This window comes from Beta vulgaris, chromosome 4, assembly GCF_026745355.1.
Source record: "Beta vulgaris subsp. vulgaris cultivar EL10 chromosome 4, EL10.2, whole genome shotgun sequence".
Taxonomy (NCBI): domain Eukaryota; kingdom Viridiplantae; phylum Streptophyta; class Magnoliopsida; order Caryophyllales; family Amaranthaceae; genus Beta; species Beta vulgaris.
In genome coordinates this window covers 58,768,227-58,786,381 of record NC_079205.1, presented here as the reverse complement: position 1 = coordinate 58,786,381, position 18,155 = coordinate 58,768,227, and the positions used below count along the sequence as shown (strand labels likewise).

General features: G+C 36.0%; 2 protein-coding genes across 5 annotated transcripts; both read right to left on the bottom strand.

The window, feature by feature from the left end:
• Positions 1 to 21: 21 nt before the first annotated feature.
• On the bottom strand, positions 22 to 8,657 carry LOC104890433 (hypothetical protein). Of its 3 annotated transcripts, XM_010675921.4 has the most exons (13): positions 8,219 to 8,657; positions 7,283 to 7,454; positions 6,981 to 7,198; positions 6,734 to 6,794; positions 5,430 to 5,502; positions 4,995 to 5,072; positions 4,450 to 4,607; positions 3,436 to 3,604; positions 2,625 to 3,090; positions 2,102 to 2,500; positions 1,265 to 1,468; positions 905 to 1,038; positions 22 to 515 (listed from the first exon to the last, which is right to left on the bottom strand). In XM_010675921.4, the coding sequence occupies exons 1-13, from the start codon at positions 8,585 to 8,587 to the stop codon at positions 344 to 346; spliced, it is 2,673 nt and encodes an 890-aa protein (XP_010674223.1). In that variant the 5' UTR covers positions 8,588 to 8,657; the 3' UTR covers positions 22 to 343. The 3 variants fall into 3 exon arrangements, with proteins under 3 accessions (XP_010674223.1, XP_010674225.1, XP_010674224.1); XM_010675923.4 differs by lacking the exon at positions 8,219 to 8,657 and having other exon boundaries at positions 7,297 to 7,448; XM_010675922.4 differs by lacking the exons at positions 6,981 to 7,198; positions 7,283 to 7,454 and having other exon boundaries at positions 8,219 to 8,655.
• Positions 8,658 to 10,373: 1,716 nt separating this feature from the next.
• LOC104890436 (hypothetical protein) lies at positions 10,374 to 16,299 on the bottom strand. Of its 2 annotated transcripts, none has more exons than XM_010675925.3 (9): positions 16,067 to 16,299; positions 15,816 to 15,975; positions 15,187 to 15,265; positions 14,991 to 15,061; positions 14,037 to 14,125; positions 13,296 to 13,419; positions 12,934 to 13,217; positions 12,555 to 12,684; positions 10,374 to 11,554 (listed from the first exon to the last, which is right to left on the bottom strand). In XM_010675925.3, exons 1-9 carry the CDS (start codon positions 16,072 to 16,074, stop codon positions 10,943 to 10,945), a joined length of 1,557 nt encoding a protein of 518 aa, XP_010674227.1. In that variant the 5' UTR covers positions 16,075 to 16,299; the 3' UTR covers positions 10,374 to 10,942. The 2 variants fall into 2 exon arrangements, with proteins under 2 accessions (XP_010674227.1, XP_010674228.1); XM_010675926.3 differs by having other exon boundaries at positions 15,816 to 15,970.
• Positions 16,300 to 18,155: the final 1,856 nt, after the last annotated feature.

The window sequence follows — 18,155 nt, the reverse complement described above, 5'->3', positions numbered from 1 at the left end:
CTTCTAATAACAAACACATCGTAACTTGTGAGTTGTGACTATATCAACTTGTTAGGGGAGCAAAGCTAATGTACAACCGTTAGATATACAACTCGATATAAAACAACTGCATGTCCGCTCCGCTAACAGAATGACTGCACACTAGGGAGTCGAACACATTGCTACAACCAAATTCCTTCTCATCTTAAACTTTAAAATTGCTACAATAAGGTCCATTATGCAAAGATGGCTCTGAAATTCCAAGTGAGGTTACAATGCCTATAGCTTGCGGATCAGACTAAGTAGCAATACAAGGTCATGGGAAAAGGTCAGAAATATGTACAATAACTTTCAAGAATATTATTCAAGAAGCTTCATCAGCAGCGTTTTCAGGCGTTTGTCTAGCAGCAATCACCTTGTCCAGTGTCTCATCAGGAACTGTGATTCCACTAGTTTCTAGATCGGCAACAATTGCTATTGCCGCGTCAAGTTCCCCGAGATCAAGGCATAGAGTGATGATTTCATCATACAAAGGACTGTATGCAGAAAAGTGTTAAATTAGAGTACAGTAAGAATTCCCTAAAATTTAATTCAACATTCAACAGAGAGCCTCCTAAGGAATTTGATTTGGAGACTGAAAACGGAGCAATAGCAATACAAGTATTATTCAACGATTTCAGTTCAGTAAAGTCACAGACTCTCACTATAATTAACATCTGTTTAGCAGTAAACAAATAAGGTTAATCTCTACAAGTGACAATTAGGTTAATTACACACAAAAAAAAAAAATTGCTTGTCAAGGAGCGCATGATTTCATTCTATGTAGCTCCATCTGCTATTACAGAAGAATGTCTATGGTTGGAACTTAGAATCAAGACATGAATACTCAAAGAAAGACTCAGTAAAGAGAAATCTCAAAACTCACCTTCCAAACCTGTATCCAAGGCTGTGTGTAATGTGTAAGATTGTCAGGAAGGCTGAAGGAAGAGGAGCTTTTATTGCAGCACGAAGGATCATGGCGCAGTCCCCAATAGTAGGTATACCACCTAATTCTATTACCTGAGGCAAAATCCAAACTGTCAGCAATTATAGCATCTAGATGTATTTCAAGCTGCCATGATTAGCATGTAATCTCCACTCTCCAGTAAGTAAAACAGTTGAAAAAAAAAATAGCGAGCTGGGATGCTAATGTTTTAAAATTCTTTCTCATACTTGAATTTCTGTAGACAAAGAGTCAAAGCCAGTCTCTCATAAAAGTGAGGGATCTTGAATTATAAAAACTTGCCTTTGACATGACTTTCATCGCCATATCAACCTCCCATTCTTGAGACCACCTGCGAAGAGGTCTGCTCTTCAGCTCTCTCTCCCATGTCCATCCCCAGACATCAGCAATGGTGTACATATCATCCACATTAAAGATATTTCTCTTCCTCAATTCTTCGAATGCCTCGTATAAATCTAAAGGAAACCAGTCATCATCATCATCATCCTGCATATATGGCATATAAAGCAGTTGGTTGATACACGAGAATCTAAAACGTAATTGGACGAGCATGAGAAAATCCATGTCTCCTTTTCGCCTAGCAAAAAAATTGCGATGGCATTTATATTAGCTTGCTTATCCCAAGACAAGTACAATAACTACATAATTAAAACTTAGTGATGTATGGTGAGAGCATGCTTTTTTACACACATCAAACTCTCTCATAAACCCAAGTCAACCAAAAATATTCTCCTAAAACAAACAACACTTGTCTGAGTGACTGAGCCCATAGAAATATAGCACCATGAATACCAAAATTGGCTTTTACGCGAAAAGCAATCTGCAAATCAGACAGAGTGCAGCAGACTAACCTGTAGCATCCACATACATAGCACATTAATGTATGATACCAAGAGAGCTTCGGTCATCTATCATACACCGACATGATTCCTCCACTAAACTTTCATTTCCACCCAAAAATAGGAGGGGGTAATAACAGGAAACAAAAAAAGAGGCACTACTGCGATTGAGGGAGGGGATGCTTGGAAGGAAAATATATTAATAGTGGGGAAAGAGAAATCAAACATGTGGAACGTTTAACTGTATGAAACGCGCTAGCAAATGGCATAATTCTGATACCTCTGCCGCCATAGAAGATCTGCTCGTTGATTTTTTGGAGGTTGTTGGCTGATCTGCATCTTTTAGCAATTGGATACCGATCATTTGAAGAGGTTTTTTAGCATCGACTTCCTTGTGCTTCACCCTGTCTACCAGGCCTTCCTGGCTTTCAGATTGTTCTACTTCCACTTCCGCTTCTACTTCCTCCTCGTCATCAGCTTCATCATCTTCAATCTCTTTTGCAGTATCATCCTCAATTTCAGCATCATCCATTATGTATCCAGGTTCTAATTTTTGCCCATCCATAGGCTTCATATTGTCATATATTAATTGTTCCCCAAGAAAACGACGCTTCCAATATTCTGTGTTGCCTTCTTCCAGTTTTATCCTTGAAATCAGTTCATCAACTTCTTCATCAACCTGCCAAGACATCCTTGCTTGAATAAATGACCAAAATTGAATTAAACATATATAACAGAAAAGAACAGGAGTACAGGACAGGGAAGCAAAAGAGAGCTATCAAGTCCAAAAACAAGAGTATCACCTCCTCCTCTTCCTCCTCCACTGGAGGAACCCATAGTGGACGACCACGTGATATGTTTATTCTCCTAGCTTTTTGCACCCGCTGATAGAGCACATTCCTAGTTCCATCAATAGGGAGATCTTGGGCTTCTAGTTCTTCTTTTAATTCAGAAACTACCATCTTACTAGCTGCTTTTGGCTTCACAACATTCTTCTCACGACCTTTAATCATTTTCTTCAATCTTTCCTCCACTCTCACATAATCAGATTCTGATGCATTTGGTCCAAGAGCGGCTGGTCCTTCATTCCTCAAGTGTCTTAAGAGCTTCCTATGACGTATCTTCCATTCTTCAAGACATCTTTGTTTGAAGGAGGTTTCCACTGGATTTGAGTAAATGAATCCTTCTGCATCAGGATCTAGAGGAGCTTTTCCTCTTCGAGGAACCCAACGTTTGCGCTCACCGGTAAGCCCTCCCTCTGAATTATACCTGGGAAATTGCCAACAAGAATTTTTAAGCCAATGAAATTCACTCACTAGCAAATACTTCCTCTTTTTTTTTACTTACAACGTTTCCCAATTTAGGAAGTTGCATATCACTTGCAACATTGACATATTTGGTAAATATATTCCCTCTTTCTATCTCCTAGCACATGGGGATCCCTTTTTATCTAGCTCTATCTTTCTCCTCCATTAAATTCTTGTGCCATACTTCAATGTTGCAAGTAAAAATAACGGAGGAAGTATCAGTTTAGCCTGTGTTGCTATACAATATATATATGTATATATATACAGCCTGAAGCAAGCCAAAGATCAAGAAACAGATAGTTGTCACCTGGCTATGTAATCAATCTCATATCCAAGCTCAGCTTCTTCCTGCAGCGGTTCAATCCATGAGCTAACTAATGTCCTGTATTTTCTACTCAAAATCATAGCTCTTGGTGGCATTGGCTGATTATCCCTAGCCATAGCTTCTAAAGCATCCAACAATTCTTCAATTCTTCCTGCTCTCCACCAAAATCACGACAAGAATTGGTCAAACTTTGGCAGCCAGTTATATCCCAAGGCAGCAAAGACATTCAACTGTTTAACATAACTTTGAAAGCTCTTGAATACACCCTCCGTTCCACATTATTTCCGCACTTGTTTTTCACATGAAGATTAAGAGTAGTGGATAGAAAGATTAAAGTTTGAGCAAGTGAGGAGTTGAAGAGAGAAAAAGTAAGAGAGAGAGAGTGAGGTTAGAGAAAAATAAAGCAGCATAGTTCACTTGAAAAGGTATGCGTGCAAGAATTTGGATATCCAACGAAGGAAAGTGTACTAATTAATATTTGAAGGAGCATTTCACAACAGAAGCAAAGCTCATTTTGCAGATTGAACAATTTACATTCGACAGTAAGTTGCCAGCATGATATTTGGAAGCTTAAGACATTTCCAACATTTCTAAACTATAGAAAACTAAGCAGAATCTGAACACAAATCCACATCTCTTTTAAAAATGATATCATCCATAGTTCAAGAAAGATGAAAACATGGCTCAATTGACTCCATATCGGATCTCCTCAATTGGAGTTTATACAATTCATGATATGTCTGTCTTCTCAGGCTCTTGTAACTGCAAATAAGCTTACATAACTCAAGACTGTTCAGTCTTCTTCTATAAATTATATTTTATAGCCTACGATTGAAAATAAAAATAATCAGATTCTTTGCCAGTATGACTAACATGACCATATCATTCCATTGAACTATCAGAAAATATTATACCTTAATCATAAGATCCAGCAATTAGCATAAACAAGAAAAGAATGTGATGCTAAAGTATAAGAAAGTAGGATAAATTTTCCACCTTCTCGACACAAAGCTCGGAGATACAAAGAAAGCGGATCACCAAAGTTTCCTTCATTATATAAAACTCTTGTTCCCCCTTCAAAAGTTTTCAATGCACGAAAATGTCGAATAGCTTCCCGCATCACACAGTACTTCGTGAAGCATTCCACCAACAACCTAAGACATCAATATTCATAATGTCAAGAGAATGTCAACCTAAAAAATTGCACGGATTAGACCAAGCACACTGAAATAAAATGAATGACCAAGCACATTGAAAAATCACAAAAGTCTACAGATAATGACCAGTTTAGTTATCCATGAGATTTTATTCTCCACCCTAGAATGTAAATTAAATACATAAAATTCTCCATGTACATCATTTGTCCTCTTCAAAATTTGCAAGCACTCCTCCACAAACTAATGGATAAAAAGTAGCATGCTCGTCCAGAAAATGGGATAATCCGTATGCCTGGTGTTATGCTACTCAACTTAACATCAAACAGAAAAGGAGACACAATCAACAGTTCTCTTCACTGCGTAAAACAACCCATAAACACTTACGCATATGTTCTCACATTTGGCTGCAGTCTTTTATGATCTTCAACCATCAAGCCAAGCAGCTCAGCAACATCCTGCACCCTAATCCAATAAAATCAAAAGGCATTGAGAATTACAAATCTGAGTGGCTCAAAAGCACGAAGATATATTGCTGAATAAACTGAAAACCAAGAAAAATCATGACACAGATGAACAGGAAGGGCAGAGCACACTACAGGGGTCCGGGAGGAAATATATTTTTCCCCCATAAGATGATTGGAAAATAAATTTTTTTTTGGAAGTGAATTGGAAGATAATGTGAACAACCCAAAATGTAATAAAAGTAGAAAACTTGAGGATATAGGTACTATAAGACTAGCCTTTCAGTGAGCATAGTGAAGTCATACATAGGCAATTTACCTTGATGAGGATAACAATCCTGTTAGATTACTTACTCACCTATCATAGGATTCAGCTCTTGTATATGCTTGGATCACCCAATTATATGTCTCTGTATCAGGTTTCATATAATCTGGCAAGCAAATCGAGAAGTAAGATCTGAAAGCATATTATTTAGACAGTTAGATGCAATTGAAATTAAAACGTTTAGAAGTTTAGTCTGATGTTAGAGATTTCTAAATTCTAATACATATCCTGCAGGACTTTTTCTTTATTTTAAAATGGTAGTTATCAACTTTCTTCCGTCTAATGAGAGCTGGGCTATTCTTGTAGTGCAGTGGTATATCCATGAGTTTGGGCCAGCTCCAAGATCCAATTTCATCCCTATGGAGAATGTTACCTATCATGTCGTCATTCGTAGCTTATAAATGTCTATCAAATGCCAGGCCAATATGCAACTTGAACTCATTAAATATCTTCTAGTCTCCCAGTTGAAGTTAGGTTTACTTAAAGGCTTGGTTCCTAATAATTAATCAATATCTTTAACCTTTGGAACTTCGTGGCTTGTTTTTATCTCCTCAAAGAATCACAGCATGATATCAAGTGTGAGTGACAATCCCAAAATGTCAAAGTTTTGTCTTTTAGGCTTTTAATCTCTCATTAATCTTTATGCAATACCTGGTCTATGTTAAATACATACCACAACAACTGTTGAGTAAATTTTTTGTTATCAATAACATAAAAAAAAAAAAAAAAAAAAAAAACACTACTCCATTCAGATAATCCAGAACAACAGATTCGCTAGACTTATGCTTTGATTGTAGGGGAAAGTATTCTGCTTTTTGTTTGTTTCCTGTAATGTCGAACTTATTTTTCTAACTCTCTGATTGCATACCATCTAGAATATTGCTATTTGATTTCAGCAGATTTGGCACAACATTAATTCTTAGCTTCTTGTGGCAGCGAAAAATAAAATAGTATGATTCTATGAAAGCAAGTGCTATGGCTCAAATCTGTAGTCAATCCTATCTCCAATAGGAGCAGTTGACAGTCGAATCCAAATTTCTCCATTATTTTAGTATGCATAATAGTGCGAAGTAGTCCCCCTCCCAGTTGTTCGAGACAAGAATAGTAGAATAGTGGTGTTGAGTTTCTCGACCCTTGGCCTTAGAATTAGTAAGTTCTACTTCTCGATGGGGGTAGGGAAGGGATATAACTCCGCGGTAGAGTGTCAATTTGACATTAAACTTGCTTTTTATATTTCAAATTCATAAAATGGACTACAAACCTTGTACTGCAAACATCAAATTAAGATGTTGCAAATGACAAATAGTTAAATAATCAGTGGAAAGATAAGGACATACCTTCACCAAATTCCATGTTCTCAAATGTTGCATAAGCAATTTCAGGTATTCCACAATTTGCCTACATTGCACAATCCATGCTTAAGGATGAGAAATGATATGGGAAATATCAAAATCAGTTAAGCATGCAATTGGGCCATGAAAAGAAAGTATCTCAAACTGCCACACCTTGGCATGCATCTTATAAACTCCGCACTATGAAATAAAAGTGAAAGCAGCAAAAGCAAATTAAATTTCAAGTTTCCACCTGAACACTCAAAAGGCAGTTAAAATGGAAAGTTGTAGCCATCCGGCCAGCTGCCTCCATTTCATAAGCGATAGTTAAGGCATTAGAGTGATCCCCATATTTACAGTCTTCCTCAATTAAGAGGTCGTATATCTCATCAGTAGCCCTTAATCCACCCTCAGCACCCTTCAGAAACACCTTGTTGGCAAATTCCAAATGATTGCTTCTAACCAGCTCCTCTGTAGACCAAATATTGACTCACTACGGAGAAATGAAAGAAAATCCAAATGACACCAAAAACTACGACTGCAATAATATTATACCAACAAGAACCAACCAAGCTTTGCGGATGTCATAATTTAACTTCTCCATCGCTGCAAGGATTTCTAAACCTCTGGTAGCATGGCCCTTGGACCCAAATAAACGAACCAATGCTAAAAATGTTTCATGGAGAGGAACAAGTCCAACACTCAACTCTCGTCTCAGGGATTGCATCTGCATTCATGTCAACCTTCACCTCATCAACACACACATTTGTACAATCCATGCCAGATATTTGGGAAAAAGTAATTTAAAATCAATGATTAAACCTCCAAAATTAGGTGAATATACCAAATCCCTTTTTGAAGTTGCACAATGACACCTAGCAACAATTTTGAAATGTATGATCATACCAGTAAAGGGTGTGTCTTCTAGAACAATAATGGGCCTTAAACCTTATAATTTTGACCTCACTAAAATCTTAAATTAAAACAGAAAACATCACAGACAAATCAATCCTTGTCAAGTCCCTTGAAAGAAGGATCATCAATCAACAATTGCATATCCTTTTTTCCGTTTCCGTGCAACAAAACATAATAGAACTCACGTACTCGTAAGTCGTATCCCTTTCATATACTTTCTCCGTTTACAAATATTTGCACCATTTCATGTTTTTACGCTTGCCGATGCATGATTTCAAACGTTAATATCTTCAATTATCAATGAGTAAAAATTATAAAAAGTTAATATTAAAAAAATATACATTGAGACGAATCTAACAAGATCTCATATGACAATCTTTTTCCTAAAATAAAAATCACCAAAGATAATCAAAGTATAAGATGTGAATAGTAAACACTATGCAAATAGTGCAACTATTTCTAAACGGACGAAGTATATTTTTCCATTTCCTAACATATATAGTGTAATAAAATGTCAACAAACAAAATGACAACGAATTATGTAGATAGATAGAGATAAAGAGAGGAAATAATTACAGCGCCTTCCTCATCGGAATTGAGGACATGAGCAACAACAAGACCATGGTAAGACCTAGGACCAGGATTAAGACCAGCAACAATCATATCATAAATAACGTCTGAAACTCCAATTGTGTCTCGATTTCTAGCCCTAATCATAAGTTCTTCCATAAATGCTAGCCTTAATCCTTTCTCCGCCGCTGAAGACGCCGTCGAAGTGTCCTCTTTCGGCTGTCGCCGGCGCCGGGACTTTCGCTCCGGCGACGAAATTGCCGATACGACGATGCCATTGAATGGCTTTAGAGGAAGAGGAGGAGAGAGAAAGTGTGGAGGAGAATGGAGTAAGGGATTGAAGAGAAAGAATTTTGAGGATAAGATGAGCGCCATTGTTGAAGGTTGGATAAGAGTTAAGACTTAAGACTTGGGGTTTTGTTGAGGTTTATCAATTGCTGGGTTTTATCGTCTTAACGTTCTTTTTTTTTCCAACCAAAAAACAGGTAATTATTGTTTACTCTATACTCTATAGTCTATAACAAGATGTGTGTTTCATTTAAAATTATGGATTTGGCCCAATTGTTCTAATACCTGAGGGTTCGTTTGGTTGGAAAATATTTTTTATAACTCGATACTAGAGGATTGTTGGGAAATGTTTTATGATGGACAATTCACGTGAATAATAGTTTTTCTTTGTTTTAACTGATAGAAAACTTTTAAACTAAGAAGTGGAAATGGAGATGTTGGATATGAGAGTAGAGGAAAATATTTACAAAGGGATAAAAACTCTTTTCCACCTTTATTTTCTTTTTTAAATAAGTTATGAATTTTGGATTGTCATGTCTACAATCTACTATTTATTAAATTAATTTTATTAAGTCATGACTCATGATTAAAGATATTTTGAGTTTTAAGTTGAGGATTGGAAAAGGAAATCAATAAGTCTTATCTCTTAAAAAGTCAAAATTTCCTTATTTAGAAATCTAAACCGTCAAAAACCTTCTTTTCACTCTCTTTCGCCCTCACTCACATCCCCACCTTTCTCTTTGTCGCCTTGACTACCCCTTTGCCGACGTTTCCATTAACACATTGAAGCTTCCCTTTTCCGCGTCTTAAACTCTTAACTATCTCTTCATCTTGTATCTATTACTCGTACCTTATAAAAAATATTTTACTATTTTTTAATATTTTATTAGAAAATATACGTATATTTCTATATCTCACAAATAAAAAAAAAAACAAAAGAGATATTTTATTTATAAATCTCTATTATATAAGCCAAGGGAGGAGGTGTGGTGTCCTTTTTTGAAGTGACTAAAATACCCTTAATGATCTAATTAATGGAATGAAAAAAATTACAAAAGCAAATCATTTAAAAATTCTCATTCCAACTTGCCATTTAAAACAAGTTTAAAATGGTATATGCATCAAATACTTCAATCAAAAATTAAATGGACAAAATATTTATACCTTATAAAAAAAGATGGCATACATAACGTGCACATGAAAAGTCTGATCATTCACTACATTTGATACTCTTTAATTCAGTTAAACCAACTCATTATTTTTGTTCTTTCTGTTCAATATTCATTCACAAAAAGTTAATGTTAACAATCACTCACAACCTTTTTATTTTTTTACATTAGCGAATTAATATATCTAAATTCATCTAACTGTTGAATTTTTCACATTTATGTTTAATCATAAATAAAGTACGAATGGAATATCTAATAGAATAACAAATTTTGAAATTAACGCACGCATCGCGTGCATATGAAGGCTAGTATGTTTATATGTTACTAGTACATACAAAGCTTCATTCCAAACACAAGAACAAATCCCCTTAAAACTTATCGTATTGCCAACCTCTCCACCCCTAAACTTGTTTCCCAGTAATATTTCCCAATAAAATTTCAAAAATTATTAAAAAAGACGGTCTAATTTTAAAATAAAAATAGGCTTGGTCACTAAATGGATTAAAAATCACCGAAATAAATTAACCTAATTACTATTGGACTAATTCTCTTACAAGACAAACTCATAAAATTTACCCCGTAATCTTTCCTTACAATCCAGAAGACCCCTAAAAAAAAGAAGATATACTTCAGACGACTATTATGCCAAAGATAAAAAGAACAAAGAATTAAAAGGACGGGGTTTTATTTACATGGGGACAACATACCAAAGAAAGAGAAACTTATTGATAAAAATGCTCCAAAATGTTATGGTATATTGATACTAGCTTTTGACTGAAAAGAATTACACTAGCTTTATCTGGAAATGATTTTGTAACAGACTAACAGTAATCAAAGTTTCAGAACTAACAACTATCACTGCAGATACATAAGGAACAACGAGACATTACAAGAGTATATTTCCCGCCTATTCACAAAACCTTCTAGTAAAATATAAAGGCTTGTGGCCTGTCAGCTGCCCCTATACAAACATTAAACACGACCAGGTTAAAATTTCGGGTTTGTATAGCAGTCATCTCCACCTATCTATCTGATCACCACTCCTGTTTCTTCCGACTATACTACAAGATATGCTCATATCAACTGCTCTCAATTCGCAAAGTAACTGTGTTCCGCAAAGCCTCGTCATCTATATCACCATATTCGATGCATCGAAAGAAAACACTTGGTACGATAACCTGTTCTTGTAGAAATGACACACACCATCCAATATTTTCTATTGATGTCAGATAGTAATATATGACCATTAAGGGTGAATATCTATCTTTCATCTCTAAGCGCCAGCAACAGTCAAGTTTGATTGGGTTGCTGAGAGATCACCGAGACCCTCACTCTCTAACTGGCTATGTAATATTTCCATGGTGTTTTCCGGTGGGCATTTATTAGCAGGATTCTTTGCCGATGTCTGACAAAAGCACTCAGGCCATGAGTTGGTGTAGAATGATTCAGGGGAAATCCGCTTATGGGGACCACCAAAGCTTGTCTTGGCCATTACAGTTCTTACAGCTTCTTCAAAATCAGCTGAGTGCCCCTTTTCTCGATCAATGAAAATTGGTGCAAGAGCTTTCCTGTCTGGCTTGATTATTGTTCGAAAACCGTAATACAGGCGGTGACCCAGGAGGTTGTTAGCAAAGTTGCTTGGGCCATCATAGGTGGGCATAAAAATATCTGCAAGGAGGCAAACCATGTAATCCACAGCCGACCCCAGCAAACCCCTAGAATTCTTTCCTAACTGTCCTGAAGTATCAACGGTACTGTGGTTTTCAAGACGTGGGAAAAGGGACCTAAAAGGTTTCATGAAACGTTCACCACCATAAAGATCACCAGCAGCAAGATAGATTCTAGTGGAGTTATCGAAACCAATTGCACGTAGGATGAGACCAACCTGCAACATGAAGATCCCAGTTACCAGAAAAAGGCTAGAAAAGCAACAACAAACTTCTTCAAATGAGTATCGTGTGATTGCAGGCAGCAAGGACTTCCATTCACAAACAAGAACAAGAAAAAGGATTCAAATAAAATTACTTGCTCCAATTTTTTTTTGTAATTGCTACATTTTCCTTGAATGGATGTTTCTTTTTAATTGCTACATTTTCCTTATTTGGGGTACTTGGCCCACCATAAAGTAATACTATTATACTTGTTTTTCTCTTTTTCCACCCAGAAAGTACTACTTTTTCACTTTTCTCCATTATTTTACATTAAATAGGCCATAAACTACCATGCAAAAAGCTTGAAAGTGACATTACCTAAATTGTTGTGCATGCAACAATGTAGCAATTAAAAAAACAAACAGAGTAAGTGTTAAAGTGTTAGCAACCGAGTTACCAAAGCTGAACAATCAATTGATACAAAGTTGATCTATAAAGTGATAATTGGTCAAAGCAAAGCTTGACTGTGAACCTCAGCAGTCGAAATAGTTTCTAAACAGCTGTTTTTTAACTGAGCTGCAAGGAGTTCAAAAGGAAAGAAAGAACAATGAGAGCAAGGTAGCTCTGATTGCAAGGAAAATCCCAAGTATTTGCAGAGTGAGTGCTTGAATGTGTTTGCTGATTATGATAGAGAGAAGAGCTTCACTCTAACAAGATATCTAGATTGGACATTTGGAACTTTGAAGTCGTTGTTCAGTATTTGATAGGAACAGGATACAACAGATTAAGAACTGTTGCACTGCAGTTCAGTATGACTATTAACTTGTTATATCTCGAAACTCCTTGTCTGAACTAGTAATCCTATGAAGACAGAAATCTCAACTGTGAAAACTGGTTGTTTTTCTTAGCAATCAGAACAAGACAAGGAAAGTGATCTTTTATCACCATTCAACAAAATTTCACTTAATCAAAGGGGTAACAGAAGAAAACAACAACAATAGAGTCGAGATATACCTCTTCTGGAGTCAAAGGACATTTTCCAATTGCGCGTCTCTCATTATACACAAGTTTTTTAGGGGCAAAATTCTTTTCCCGATATTCTTTCAACTCCTTCTGCTCCTTGGGGGTAAATATATCGAAACACCTAGAATTTTTTATCCAAATTTGTAATAATGATCATTAACAATAAAACAGCCCTTAATTTTCATGCATAATAATTAAGTTCTTTCCTGCAATAAATATAAAGGCATCGCATATTCACAACTTCCTCGTTAATTATGCACTAATTATACTATGTAGTGCAGTATGTAAATGAGAGGAAACGTGCAGAAACATGAAATTTCACCTATGATAATCATCTTAAATAAAGACCCTCAACCATTACGTGACTTACCCAGCAAATGACAGCATATCCATCTCAAAACGAAGATGTATTGCCATGAAGCGACCTTGTGCACGTAGTCTATTCACTATCGCACTGCTTAGCTCCATTATATGCGGCTTAAATCTGAGGGCATGATAATTGACTCTGCACCTTAGTCTCTGATATTCAGGATTGTCACTTTCCTCAGTCAGACGATGAGAAAATGGGGTGAGATAGATAGCACCATGCTCCTTCATCTTCTCCAAAGCATCAGTCGTATACCAACTGATGGGTGCATCTCTTGGAGGTCTTATCTAAATCAAACAAAAGGGCCACATGCATAAATTTGCACAATTGCTTCTGTAATCATACAAGCAAGCAGCCAAAAATACCTGAAGAGCTTTTAATTTCTTGGTTTTTCCGTTTCTACGGATCTCTGGAATGCTTTCAACTATTCGCACATCATATCTCAAAGTCCTGATGAAATGCTCCACATCATAGATACCTTGAAACCCACTGTGAAACAGTAACAACAATCAGATCCAACCCATGTATATTTTTCACATATGCAAATTCACAAAACAGAACCCGAGAGAGAGAGAGAGAGAGAGAGTGGAGAAGGCTACAGAACATAGATAAGAGATTGACAAGGTACTACAAAGATTAAAATAAGTCCCTTCCAAGCATAACCTTCTTATAGTTACGGTGGCCAAACAATAGAAGCCGATTTGATTTACCATAATTCTCTACTTATCCCTTCCCTTTATTAAACTAAACATTTTATTAATAAAAATTAAGTAAACAGAAACGGAAATTTAAGGCATTGTATTAGAAAAACATCCCTACGCGCTGAAGCCCAAGGCAATAGGGATCAAATGCTTTTATTGGGCTAGGCAACGCATTATTAAAGAGGCGCATGTGAGGTGCACAAAGGCGCAAAATAGCACACTAACGCGCACAACTTTTTTACACCAAAATTAATTTTGCCTCACTTCAATAAGGCTTGCACTTTGCACCTAGGATCTATGACACCTGTTGCCACAGTATGCCTTGAGATTTTTTAAATAATAAGGTAAAGATTAACAGCCAAGTCAACAGTTACTAAAAGAGGACATTCAGATATATATTAATACCTGTCGTCATGCCAATAGGAATTGGCATCCAGCTCAGGTAACACTAGCGTTGCATTCATGATTCGAGCAGCAAGAACAGCATTACAAATCTACAGATCAAAAGGGCACTTGCAGGTAAGAACATAATATCTTGCTTAAAATACAGGGACTATTCTAGGTTAAATAAGATAACACATTGCATTTCTGGAGCCAAACTCAATAATTGTGTGGATGGCATTATTAAATGCACACTGAAAAGCAACACAAACCACACAAATGCACAGCTTCAGATTTAAGAAGACAACCATTTCAGATATCTGAGCACAAAATTGATATAGAGAATATCATAAATGGCAGATCCTAATCCCTTCATCTTAAAAACATAAAAATATGACTGCAGCCTTGACTTAACACCTTCAAGGCCAAATCACCGCTAATGTCTCATTTCCAGGGGAAATAATGAAATTAGTAACCTTTTGAGAACTAAGTTAAGAGCAGCAATCTATTTAGGAGCTTATGCTGCAATACGTAACCTTTCTCCTTAGTCTTCTTCACTAATAGGGGCATTATTTAAACCAAATTCTTCAAGAGCGGATGACAATGATAATTACTCCTTCATCTCTGGAGCTCAACAGAGAAAAGCAATGTCTTTCTTGAGAGTGCAGAGTCAATAAGGTTAGGAGACTGATTTTCCCTAGCACAGATTCAACTATTTTCAGAGTCTAATTTCTATGTCCGTTTATAGTTATACTCCAAATTGACCTTATCAACTTCAATCACGAAATTATGCCCCAATCATCAAAGAAGATCCATATGTTAATGAAAAGAACATGTGAATACCCCAATTTTCTAGACAGGCAATCAAGACGACCAAGAGCTTACATAAGCAATAAACAAGACAGACGAGATTTTCATCAACTAAAAGGGTTAAGCATGACATTCAACAAAGCTGAAGGCAATGAAGAGGGCACTCACTGCACTCCTCTGCTGATTCAAACCACCATTGCAACGAACACGCAGATACCCATTAGTCTGGCTAGGGGGAGCTGCAGCATTAGAACGGGGGTGATAAGACAAAAGAGTTAAAATACATATATAAAGCACCAACAACCTCGAAATATATTAGTATAAATTAAACCTCATTATCTCACAAGAGGGGAAAACAAATTACGTGGCCAATCAGTACGAGGAGCAGAAGATGGTCTCCAACCCTCAGAAGACGCCGTTTGCCAAAGTTCTTCCACATTGATCTAACAAATGCACCAGCAGAAATTCACAAAACAGCAACCATACTATGCAAGATGACAATCAAAGGAGGCATTTCACATTTTATAAACACAACATTTACATTACCATGGTTGCCAGGATCCTCAATTTTCCCTGAAACAACCCTGGCACATATATATACTTCCTCCGTTTTTCATTAATTGCTACATTTCCGATTTCCGAAGTTTCATACCAATTGCTACATATCCCTTTTTGGTAATTCCTCGTCACATGGATCCCTCATTTCCTCTATTTCTATATCTCTCATATCACTTGATATGTGTGCCTCTGACTGCCTCCCCTACTTCAGTGGCATGATTTTTAGTACTTAAATCAAACTCTTTACATCGGTTTGCATATTCGTCGAACTCTAAACAATGTTTATATACATGGTACATACTATACTATACAGAAGCACTAAAAGGTACAATCAAGTAAGCACTAGACAAATACGATTTCACTGCGAATTGAACACTACACACTTATAAACAAAACTTAGAGAATCAAAATCAATGCTAGATTACTGAAACTAACCTCGGTTTTAGTAGTAGATCGGATAGTAGACCTTGAAGAGAAGAGAGAGAAAGTGCAAATGACGACAACAAACGCGGCAATTATTAGCTTCCCAACCATCCCCTTCATTCCTCCGCTCAATTGCTTCAGTTGCCGTCTTCTCTGCCCCATTTCTCCTGCCCTAAACATTTTTTTGATTTTCAGAAATTATATGAAGTAAAGAAATTGAGATCTAGACCATCTTTTTTGTTCATGAATGAATGCGTTATTACCTTCTCATGATCTCTTTTATACAACAATGTCGTAAAATGTACCAAATTGAACGAGCTAGGGTTTCAGTTTGAATTTTAATTTCAGTGCGTGATGAAGAAGGACACAGCGGAGGTGGCCGACGCTTCGTGGCAGCAGCAGGAAGAGAGAGAGAGATCAGATAATATCGGGAGGAAGACAGAAAGAGTAGAGTGAGGATTTGGGTTTGGGGGGTTGTCTGAAAATTCTATTGTGCTCTATGGAGCAGGGTGCACACTCACTATTTCATTTTCGACGAGTAAATTAAGTTTCAGGTCCAATAAGTTTAGATAAGTTTCAATCCGATCTAATTAAGGTGATAAGTTCCAATACAGGTTCAATAAGATCTAATAAGTTTCAATCAGGTTTAAGAAGTTCCAACCAGGTCTAATAAGGTCCAATGAGGTCTAATAAGGTCCAATAAGTTCCAATTGTTAAAAGTTAACAAGGTCTAATAAGTTTCAATCAAGTCAATAAGTTTCAATCAGGTCCAATAAGTTCTAATAAGATTCAATCAGGTCCAATCAGGTCTGATAAGTTCAGTTCAGGATCAATAAGTTCAGTTCAAGTCCAATAAGTTCGGTTCGGATAAGTTTCGGTCCAATATGCTGAAAAGAACGCACCCTAAATGTTCTATTTCAACAAATATTCGTTTTAATCATATTTTTCAACAAAAAAATATGATTTATGTTCCATAAAATTTGTTTTATTTTCGCTAAGAAAATGTTCTATTTTAATAAATGTCCGTTAACCTCAAATTGTGTTCTATTTTTCGTAAAAATTGTTCTATTTTCAATAAGCAAATGTTCTATTTTAAAAAAAAATCTTTTAAAGCTTATTTTCTAGCAAAAAATACGTTGTATTTTCCTTGAGAATATGTCCGATTTTTCCTGAAAATATATTCTATATTTGATAAGCAAATATTCTATTTAAGTAATTGAATTTTAGTAATGTTCCACTTCAACAATAAAATGTTAATTTTCGTAATTAAATTATGGTAATGTTGCACTTCAACAGATTAATGTTCGTTTTTATAAATGAATTATTGTAATGTTCAATTTCAACAGTAAAATGTTCGTTTTTGTAAGTTAATTTTTGTAATGTTCCATTTTAACAGTAAAATGTTCGTTTTCGTATTCGTAAATGTGCTATTTTTTATTGTGAGAGCACGATTCTCAGGCTTGTGCTCCTGGGAGCACAATGCACGCATTAGGGGTTGTCGATTTGGGCACGTACTACTCAAATCATTATCATTTTTGGTAGTTAAAAGATAAAACACAAAATACATTTAACTATAACTTATTTTTTTTTTTCTAAAAGAGAAATTTCATCAATTGAAGGTCAAATGACATTTACAAACAGCAATAGATGAGGAACTCTATCATTTTAACATAGTTTAGGAAGAACATTTTTTATCGAGCCATGTTAACCGGATTCAAGATTCCAGTACCTTCATGTTGAGTCTCGAACCTCAACCAATGAGAAAAATTTCTCATAGCTAAAAAAGAAAAAAATCATACTCACAACTCCCATAGGAGAAAATGAGGTTTCCACAACAAAGATTAAAAACCCCATAACAGGATTTGAAAAAAATCTCATAAAGAGATACTAATTTATTCAACAAAAGAGAAGAGAAACTAAAAACTGAAAATGAAAGAGGGAAAAGGTCTTACCATGCATGGATGAAATCATCTATAACAATCCCTAACTGATGAAGAATGGGTTGGGGAGCTATGGTTCTAACGAAAGAGGGTAGTGACGAACATGAAAATATATCGACTTTTTTTAACCATAACTTAACTCAATTTACTTAACATCATAATCAGATTTCATAACTATGTAAAAATTAAGCTTCGTATTTAGGGGTTTTAATGAACCTAGCTGGCTCACAAACTATTCGAATTAGGCTCGAAATTTTCTACAGTTTAGCATAACAAAGTTCGATTCGAAAACTTTGTGAGCAGGCTCGTAAATATATTTTAACAATATTATTTTACATATCTCTATTGTATAAGCCAAGGGGGAGCAATGGTGTCCCCCTTTGAATTTACATATTCACCCATCCACGACATA

What these genes read in the sequence shown, in the direction of transcription:
- LOC104890433 (XM_010675921.4), bottom strand. Translation starts at nt 8,587, where the DNA reads ATGGCGCTCATCTTATCCTCAAAATTCTTTCTCTTCAATCCCTTACTC. An exon ending in CCGAGCTTTGTGTCGAGAAG is followed by an intron (nt 3,605 to 4,449) that starts GTGGAAAATTTA and finishes GGTGGAGAGCAG; the next exon opens with GAAGAATTGAAGAATTGTTG. An exon ending in CGATGAAAGTCATGTCAAAG is followed by an intron (nt 1,039 to 1,264) that starts GCAAGTTTTTAT and finishes ATTTTGCCTCAG; the next exon opens with GTAATAGAATTAGGTGGTAT.
- LOC104890436 (XM_010675925.3), bottom strand. An exon ending in TCCTATTGGCATGACGACAG is followed by an intron (nt 13,420 to 14,036) that starts GTATTAATATAT and finishes ACTGTTTCACAG; the next exon opens with TGGGTTTCAAGGTATCTATG. An exon ending in AGAAATTAAAAGCTCTTCAG is followed by an intron (nt 13,218 to 13,295) that starts GTATTTTTGGCT and finishes TGTTTGATTTAG; the next exon opens with ATAAGACCTCCAAGAGATGC.